The 9,477-nt window shown below is 31.6% G+C and overlaps 1 protein-coding gene across 3 annotated transcripts; it reads right to left on the bottom strand.

Moving 5' to 3' along the window:
* Nucleotides 1–3,346: 3,346 nt before the first annotated feature.
* Nucleotides 3,347–9,200, bottom strand: LOC105785558 (uncharacterized). Of its 3 annotated transcripts, none has more exons than XM_012611661.2 (14): nt 8,924–9,199; nt 8,663–8,815; nt 8,472–8,570; nt 7,690–7,791; nt 7,283–7,438; nt 6,809–6,903; nt 6,593–6,722; nt 6,409–6,513; nt 5,518–5,624; nt 5,389–5,440; nt 5,104–5,193; nt 4,926–5,010; nt 3,921–3,985; nt 3,347–3,646 (listed from the first exon to the last, which is right to left on the bottom strand). In XM_012611661.2, exons 1-14 carry the CDS (start codon nt 9,011–9,013, stop codon nt 3,560–3,562), a joined length of 1,416 nt encoding a protein of 471 aa, XP_012467115.1. In that variant the 5' UTR covers nt 9,014–9,199; the 3' UTR covers nt 3,347–3,559. The 3 variants fall into 3 exon arrangements, with proteins under 3 accessions (XP_012467115.1, XP_012467117.1, XP_052489114.1); XM_012611663.2 differs by having other exon boundaries at nt 7,295–7,438; nt 8,924–9,197; XM_052633154.1 differs by lacking the exon at nt 7,690–7,791 and having other exon boundaries at nt 8,924–9,200.
* Nucleotides 9,201–9,477: the final 277 nt, after the last annotated feature.

The raw sequence follows: 9,477 nt of genomic DNA, 5'->3' as shown, positions 1-9,477 counted from the left end.
TGTCCGAATAACATGTAAAGGTCGTAGAGTGTAGCAAAAGACTTGTGGTGTAACCAACTTCTTTGAGATCTTCTGTGAGTATCCAATTTGTGTGAGTTTTCTATGAGTCTACTCCGAGTCCCTGTATACTGTTAGTTTTAGGGTTGTCATAGTTAAAGGTTATGAATTCAGGTAAAACTGTCTTCTTTAAACATGGTGAGGTGTTGCATGTAACCAAATGCATGTGCATGTAAGTGATAAAAAATAAATATGACTTCCTTGGTGTGCAAACTCGATATCCGTATATGTTGGGTCACTTGATGTGCATGTGCATATGTACGTAATAGCGTGGACTAAGACATCCATTATGATATGTAAATATGGGATTCGGGGTTAGCATAAGGAAGGGCGTGAAAAAGAGTAAGAAAATGTGAATCTGGATTTGTTACATGTAACACATGTTGAGTATATTTGAAGTGAGGTATGAGACTGCCAAATAGAAAGGTTGATTATGTAGTTGTATTGCATGGTATTATTGTATTATAAGTATTAAGTCTTAATCTTATTTAATGTGTTTTGGATGAAACATATCTGTTAGTTATAGTGCTTAGCGTATTACGTTCGCCAAAGGAGAGTTATACTCAGTAGGCTATAGATACCAATTAATCGGTATGTCTGGAATGATAAAGTAAGTGCTGGTAGCTTTTGTGAAGTATTTGTTGTATTGATGTTAATGAAACTATTCTTTGGGAAAGTAGTTGCGAACTGTATCTGACAGATGATAGAGTTCGCCAGGGGATACTATCTGCTAAGGATAGGTATTCGCCATTGTTGTATATAAGAGGGTATAAGCCTAGTTGCCTCTACGTGAAGTCTGTTGACTTATAGTTATTTATATATGTATATATATGTTTATCTTATCCTGTTCATAGAATTTGATTAGAAAGTGTTGAGCATTTTTATTTCTGTACCTCACTAAGTTCTTTTGAACTTACTCTCTTTCTTTCCCTTTTTCCAGGTGGTACCACGGCGTAAAGGGCTTGTAGAAGGGACTCAACCAAAAAATGTGACCTCTATTGTGAGCCTCGCCTATGTTTGTTTTGTAACATGCATATGTATATTTTGAGGCGACGTGGAATATCAGTTTTGTATTTTGGAATGATGTATATGTTTCTTATTACAAATATATTTTGCAATATGTTTGGCGCACCTAAATAGCCTGTTTGGCGAATAGTATTAAAGAGCCCTGCCTTGTCACTTATGGTTCAATAGTTTCAACTGTTTTATTACGGTGAATTGTCGAATGTTTGCCTATGTTTTGCAAAAATTGTAAAAATAATAAATCAAGTTTAAGTCTGTTTTCTGTTGTAACGCCTCAGTCCGCCAACTGGGGGTTAGCGTGTTACAGAATTGGGCTAGGTATGTGAAACCGGACCGATGGTCCAACTGATGGTTGGACCAGACCAGTTGGGTCGTCACTAGCCTAAAATAAACCAACAGTAGCTAAACCGGCTAGGGCTGTCGTGAGGGTGTCACGACTGCGATGACATCATTGGGCATGACGATGCCTGTGGCATTTCGACATTCTATTGGCCAATGGATGGTCGGCGGCAATGATTCTTTGGCAGTTGAGCAGTGGAATAATAACACTCTTACTGGGACTCTACTAGATAATTTGATTTCAGATTAACAATTCCAAAAATAATATTATTTTAATAAATTTAATATTAAATTAAATTTAATATTATATTCTATTAATTTAATATATCTAATATTAAATTTATCCAATACTTATCTTGATAAGTATTATATTAATTTAATATTAAAGTGATTAAGTTTGATCTTAGTTGAACTCTCTAAACTCTCTCTACATAAAGAGGGCATTGGGTCATTATTTTTTACAGACTAAAATTCAAGAGAAAGTTGTAGAGAGAAAATTCTCTAAAGAAATTATTTCAAAGATTTCTAGGGATATTTTTCTTATGTACAACTTGGCCCAGAAGTTTAGAGAAATTGCGAAATTGTCCCACTGGTAATTTTGTGAAAATTTTCTGATTTGAAGCAAGCCCACATTTGGCAGACACGAGCTTGAGGATAGCGGAGAACACTACTTGGTTGAAGCGTTCATCCTAGACAAATAAAAAAGATACAATTATGATTAAGTATTTATTACTTTAGATATCACAACCAAGTTCTTATTTTTGAAGAAAATTTGAAAGCATTGGTTTTTCCCTTCAACTTATTTTCCGCTGCGTTTTCCAAACCCGTTTTTCTAACAACTTAGTGGATATGCTTATTACTGTCCACTATCTCTAAATTCTAAAGGGTTTAATTGTTATTTTGGGTCTTTGGTTAATTGCAATTTAAGTCCTAAATTCATTTTCTAATTAAAAATCTATAGCAATAGAACTTTATAATTTAGTCCCTAAGCCCTAATTAACCACAATTTCGGGCAAATTGACCATCTGAAACTTAATTCACCTATATAATAACTCAGAAAATATATTTATTTAATATTTACATATTCAATTTATGAAAACGAGGTCCCAAAATCATATTTTTCGACACCACTGGAAACTAGGTCATTACATTAATCACCGTCACTTGGCATTTATCGCATTTAAACTTCATAAATCATAATTACACTCTAATATCAATAACATAAAGACCTGAAGTAGGCACCCTACTTTCTTTCGCCTTCCTAACCTCTTCAAGGTAGACAAGTCAGTTCATCTTCTAATGTTTGGTCTCACAACAACAAAAGATTACACTCTAATATCAATAACATAAAGACTTGAAGTAGGGTGTCATCTTCTAATGTTTGGTCTCACCACAACAAAAGCACTTACCTTCCTTAGCAACCCCTCCTTTAGGCTTTAGTGCAGCATTTCCTTTGTTGAACTTGGCTTTGCCTTTGTCTTCGGCCTTTTGCCTAATTTGAGCCCTACCCTTGCCATTCATCAAAATGGACTTGGGTCCAAAGTTTTTCATATTACCTTCAACAATTCACAACATGATGAATGATTATTGTAAAGCCTTACTAATTTTGCTCATCTTAAAATTACAGACAAATTGACAAATGCTATCTAATAAATATTTTATATTATATATAAAATTGTAGATTTAATCAATATTTTCAATTAAATCATTCTTAGTCATTATATTTTTAAATATCAAAATTTTAGTCTTAATGTAATAGATATTCATTAAATTTATTAACTAATTTTTTGTGAATAATATGTGAAAATAACAAGTTAACATAAAATTATGAATGCAATAATCTGTTTGTTTGACCAAATATTTTCTACCATTTGGTCAACACTAAAATTTTAAAATTCTAAACTTATAGAAATTGAAGATGACTAAATTGAAGTACAAGAACTAAATTCATAATTTATACATAATTGAAGGACTAATAGCTTAATTTAACCGTATTACAAATCAGACGATGTAATGTAAATATGCAAATTTAAACGACATGTTACATTCTAGTTTCATTACGGTGGTGACTGAACGGTGATTCAATCTGTTCCTAATACAAATGCTATATCATATATGTAGCTACTAGTGCACATTCAGGCTAGTTGAAATATGCTGTCTCCAACAGTCTGGCCCTCTCACCAATAGTCGCGGCTTCCTGCCTGCCAGTCAGCTTATAACCTTTCTCCTGAACATTGACACGCAAAATCTCTAGTTTAAATTTTGCAAAATCTCCAGCCTGCCACTCAGCTTATAGCCTCTCTCCATTTTTGTAAAAAGTATTAGACGCTTATTTCCAACACATGGATAGAAATATGCAGTTATGATCTATAAATATCTTCTACATACTTAAATAAAAACTGACCATTATAACTTTGTCAAGACACATGCCACGTCTGACACTCCCGAGTCATACCAAATTGATAATGTGTCAAGATAGAGTTATATAGACATATACTTACCAGCAGACGCCACAGGAAAGGAGCCCCTTCCCTCTTCGGTATCTGTTTCTCGATTGATTCAATTGCTACAATTCAAAAGTCAAAACCAATAACCATAAATAAAATTTTGTTTACAAGTTCCAAAAATTTAGGCTTTATTTATCAGAGTTCTAAAAATATTTTTCAAACTAAAACAATAATAAACAAATAATTTTTAAACTAAACCAGCTTTATAATTTAGCTTTTTAAGCGAAACAAAAAGCTAAAACTTTAGCTTGTGATTTTTCAAAAGCTAGTTTTCATTTATATTAATTATAAAAATAAATATAATTTAAATATTTAAATTAAATTTTATAAATAATTTATATCATTTATTTTTGTATATATATTTATATTATTTATTTAAAAAGTATTTATATTATTTTATAAATTATTTAAATATTTATTTATTTTTGTATATATATTTATAAATAATTTATATTATTTATTTTTTGTATATATATTTATATTATTTCTTTAAAAGTATTTAAAATTTATATTTCATATTTACAATGGGTTATCATAAATTATTTTACTATATTTATACCATAATATAAGTTGAATATCTATTAATACCAAAATAGTAATAACTTGACATCATAGTAATAATAACATGTGAAAATAATAATACTTTTCATTTGAGTCAATTATAATTAATTATAATTTAATTTTATATATTTTTATATAAATATTATTGAGTTTATATATTTCATGTATTACATATATCATAATATTAATTACTTAATTATTTCTAATACTTTTATTATAATTTAAATTTATATATTATATATACTATAATATTAACAATTTTAAATATCATTTAAATACATATTTTCTACTTTACAACATTATATCTAAAAATAGACATTCTATCTTCTCAAAAACACTATTTGACAACAATGATAATTACTATCAAACTATTTAGAAGCACTTTTCAACCTCAATGGCCTTTTTAGTATAACTTTTTAGCAAGATTAGGTGTCCTACCTTTGGTAACTTGTCCAGTATTCAGCAACATAGTGTACCAGACTTCATTAAATACATCAAGCTGTTCATCAGATGCCCCAATAATCTGATATTCCCCAAAAAAAGAATCACAATAATATTTACCAATTATTTGACAATGCAACCAAATTACCAACGAAATGATAGTTAATAGTATTACCTTAAAACTATAAGCATCAAAATCTGGACCGAGTATTTCTAGTGCTTGTTTTTCGTTACCTCGTCCATACTCATACATGGCTTCGGCAAGCTAAGAACAAAATATTTAGAGAGCAAGAGCGTGAGGTAAGAGTACTAAAGTTCAACTAAACCTACATGGTATCAGGGAGACAGGAAGCTTATAAAGTAACATAACAAAATGTATAAATAGAGTATTGGAATATTTCATTATATCAACAAAGGATATGAATTATAAATGCCAAAGGATGTAACGATTAGAACAAACCAGCATTGCTCTTTGCATTATTTGTTGCTTCTTCTCGTTCATCTTGGAAAGTCTACAAAAAGAAATTCAAAGGCCATGAAGCAACCACATTTCAAAATGACAAAAAAGAAAGAGAAATATCTTTCTGACCTGAACTTCAAGCCTTTAAGTAAATCTTCTGCTTTAGGAAGTTCCTCAGTAAAAGCTAAGGCCCATAATATCAACAAATCAAGGTGCCACTCCATAAACCAGTTTGCCTGAACAATACAGGGAATACAAACATCATCAAACAACAAAGTCATGCACACAACAGTATCAGATTGAAAGGAAAGACCACTCTAGGACATTCTTGTGTCTGTCAGGAAGGTAGGAACTGCTTAATATATGTCAGTCAAGCACGCCCATTGATTAGAATTAAGCAAAGAGAAGATAAGGACCAAAGAATATGTATTTTTTATCCTTCATCCAAACTCGTTCTAAATGTTTTTAGGGGTTTTCTCCTACATAAATCCTTGTCAAAGCAATAGAAGCAGCAATCAATCCAGTGCTAGTAATACACATAATCAAAAAACAATCTCACAGAAAATGAGCGTAGGTCTAAAAGATGTGCTCGGGAACATATGTCCAAGTTCCACTTCACTAAGGAAAATAGCCTGTAATCTACAGTATCATATATTAACGTTCTATGATGCCTACATGCACTCAAATTTCATAAATTACAACAAACACGAATCCCATTTGAGATTTATTCAAGAGGCCGCCCAAAACCCAGGTAACAAAAATTTAGCTCTGCATGTAAATTATTCCAGATTCCAAACATGCATGTGTGTGCGCGTGTGTGTAGTTCAATAGAATTTCCAACAATTCCTTTATGATGCCATAAAAGGCATATATAAAAGTAGAGGCATTCATCAGAAAATTGAGAGTTTTCAAGTATATCGGTGGACATTAAAACCATATAATTTCAATCCTAAACAGATAAAAAGTCATTAAAAAAAAAGTAAATCATTTGAATAAACTTGTACATGAGGGTCAACTCACTTGATCTGATAGAGATGCTGCCAAAACTTTCAAGCGATCCTCAAAGATATCTAGTTTTCCCCGTACAAAAACTCGCAATAACAGGCCCAAAGCATTTAGGCACACCTAAATGTGCAGGACAAGTAAAAACTTGTAATTTCAAATTATGGATGATGCTGAAAAGATGGCAAAAAGAAGAAAATACCTCTACAGCAATTGCATCAGTTCTTTCCAATTCCTTCCATATACAATGGTCATAAACTTCTCTGACCTTTGTAATTGGAGAATGACCTTCCAAATAACAGACAGCCACATGCCACCAATTGTGGGTTAACCTAGAAATTTCTCAAACTTTAATACTGAAAGAAAGAAAGAAATACAAGTATAAGGTAAAACTCATTCAATGGCCTAAAAGGCATACATGAATGATGAACAAGAACTCCATGCATTTGAGCATTCTTCCATGAACTGAACTGCTTCTTTGTATTGACATTTATACTGAAGAACATGGCACAGCTGCTTAACAAAGCAAAAACTATGAGAATGTCTCATAAAAATAAATATTTCTAGTAATAGTACATGTATACATAATAATTCTTAATATTGATTATTGCAATAATTTTTTCTTGTCATAAACAGCGATTGAATGCATTGGCGCCATTTTGTTGTACAAATTAGTGAAAACAATCTTCAATAATTTACAACAGGGAGCCGTTATTGTTCAACAATGAACCAGTTGTTTCGTAAAAAAGAAAAAAACAACAATGAACCACTTGACCATCCAATTTTAAATGCATATGGTAAAATATAAGGTTCATTCAGCATAGAAATTATATAATTGGAAACAACAACCTCAAATACATTAAGGGAAAGAAGTTAAATGTGTAGTCACAACATTAGGACTCACAGCATGTTGTGCCCAAACGTCTTGATTGTTTATTTCAAATCCCTTTTTTGCAGCATCCTCTGCATCTGCCATTCGTCCAAGCTCTAATAATGGGAATGCAAGCATGCCATATATGAAATTTTCTTGTTGATTTCGAGGTAGAACCTATTAAATATAAAAACCATTACAGGAAGATTGGGAAATGCAAATCGAAAGTTCTCAGGGGAAAACAGAAAGTTGTTTAGATAACAAGTCAATATAACAAAATATAGATGAAACAATAATAATGTAGAAGTGAGACATATTAATCCAGGAATGCAACAGAAGATTGCAACAAAATTGGTTAGTCAAAGCTACCAATTTCCCCACTCCTTTTAGAATCAGGAAAAATAATTCTTCACCAGATAGGAAGTCACCTGTTGAACAAGATCTAAAGATAAATCAGGTCGACCCATATAAAAGCATAGTATTTGTGCCCTCTTCAATGAAAGAAGATCTCTTGGAAAATCTCTCAAGAGCTGCAACAAATGTGATGGAATCAAAGACAATAAACAACATTAGAAGGAAAAAAAAAAATCAAGCCTAAATTTGGAGGAATCAACTAACTAAAATTAGAGCTCCGTATAAACGTGATATTTGTGAAGCATGCCACAACTATCATTGCATACAACTACCAGACGTTTCTTGACATTTAAGCCATGACACATTAGTGATCTGGTCTTATTCTATCAGAACTTATTTTATCACTTACTGTTTAAGCCATTAAATTTTGAATCGGGAAGGCCTGTTATGTGATCAATATGACAAAACTTGTTAAATTATCTAAAATGCTAATAAACGTAGAGGGTTCTTTTCTGATGGGGGGAAGAAATGTTGCAAACCAGTAAAACCAAACATCGCGAAGAGATGGTGGTGATGAAGGCTACAAGAGGCTGTCAGGGTAAGGGTGATTGCAGTATTTGCAGAGAAATAATTGTAAACAGAATCAGAGAGCTCAAATTTGTCAAACTGCCAAACTATCTCAAATGAAACATTTGGATCTCTATTTATAAGCTCTTTAATAAAGTTACCATAGAGAGTGGGAAGTTGACGGAGAACACTCATGCACCGTGCAAGATTAATTTACAAACAGTAGTAAATTACATACAGTTATAAAGTAATACAAAGGAATAAAATGCCTGAAAGACGGCTACTATACCTTAGAGTGTAACTCCACGGCAACATCATCATCTCTGTTCTGAGAAATCAAATAATTGACAGCTTCAAAAACGGCTTTCTCATAAGACGAGGCTTGCTCCTGCTCAAAGCAACAAAAAGCCAAATTATAACGAATTCCAGTATTCTTGTACTTTCAAAGGAAAAACCATATATATAATGAGAGAAAATTACAATTCCAGCCTTGGCAGCTTCTATGAGTGAAGGAGCCTTTGAAGGGTCAGAGGAAGAGAGAAAATGGGCGGCCAAAATGTTGGCTAAAACGCAGTCTTTGTCAAGAACAGGAGCTTCTAAGATCACTTTCCTATTTCTTCCATAGGAAAGCACCTGCAACAATAAACTCTTACAAACTAGAACCAAGGATCTTCTCCAAAACAAAGAATTACCAATTCAAACAAACAAAACAGGCAATAAAAGATGGAGAAGAGCTAATACCTGGTGATAGTAAGCGTTGATTACAGATATGCAAGAATCGGAAGAGGTTTTAACTTCATAACCCCATCTATCCAATTTCACTCCTTCCATTTTCAGAGAGAAAAAATAAGAGAAGAGGAGAAAAGGGCAAAGAGCATCTAACAAGGGATAACGGTGTGTCGGGCAATCAAGAAAATTAAGTTTAAAGAAAGCCGGTTATCTGCAAAAGTTGGATTTAGATATGAGAATGGATACAATTATGAGAATCTTACGAAATTCTGATGAAAATTAAATGTCACTAAAATTTTGTCCAGGATAAAAATGATAAAATTTGAAGCCGTATTAATTTTTATATTATTTTTATATAATTTTTAAATATATATAATACATTAAAAATAATAACAATATTAAAATAAATATTTCTCAATAAATTAAAAATAAATTTTAAAAATATGTAGACTTAAATAACACTAAGATAAATGTAACGTAAATGCTTTTAAAATAATAACAAAAATTAAAAAAATGCCTTTAAAATAATAACAAAATTAAGAATAAAATAAGTTTTATACGATATT

Source organism: Gossypium raimondii, chromosome 1 (genome assembly GCF_025698545.1).
Source record: "Gossypium raimondii isolate GPD5lz chromosome 1, ASM2569854v1, whole genome shotgun sequence".
Classification (NCBI taxonomy): domain Eukaryota; kingdom Viridiplantae; phylum Streptophyta; class Magnoliopsida; order Malvales; family Malvaceae; genus Gossypium; species Gossypium raimondii.
The sequence above is the reverse complement of the archived record's forward strand: the minus strand, read 5'-3'. Positions and strand labels throughout refer to the sequence as shown.

Excerpts from the sequence above, each read along its gene's own strand:
- LOC105785558 (XM_012611661.2), bottom strand. The coding sequence starts at position 9,013 with ATGGAAGGAGTGAAATTGGATAGATGGGGTTATGAAGTTAAAACCTCT. Across the intron at positions 8,571-8,662 it reads AAGCTGCCAAGGCTGGAATT|GAGCAAGCCTCGTCTTATGA; the intron begins GTAATTTTCTCT and ends TGCTTTGAGCAG. Across the intron at positions 3,986-4,925 it reads TACTGGACAAGTTACCAAAG|CAATTGAATCAATCGAGAAA; the intron begins GTAGGACACCTA and ends TTTGAATTGTAG.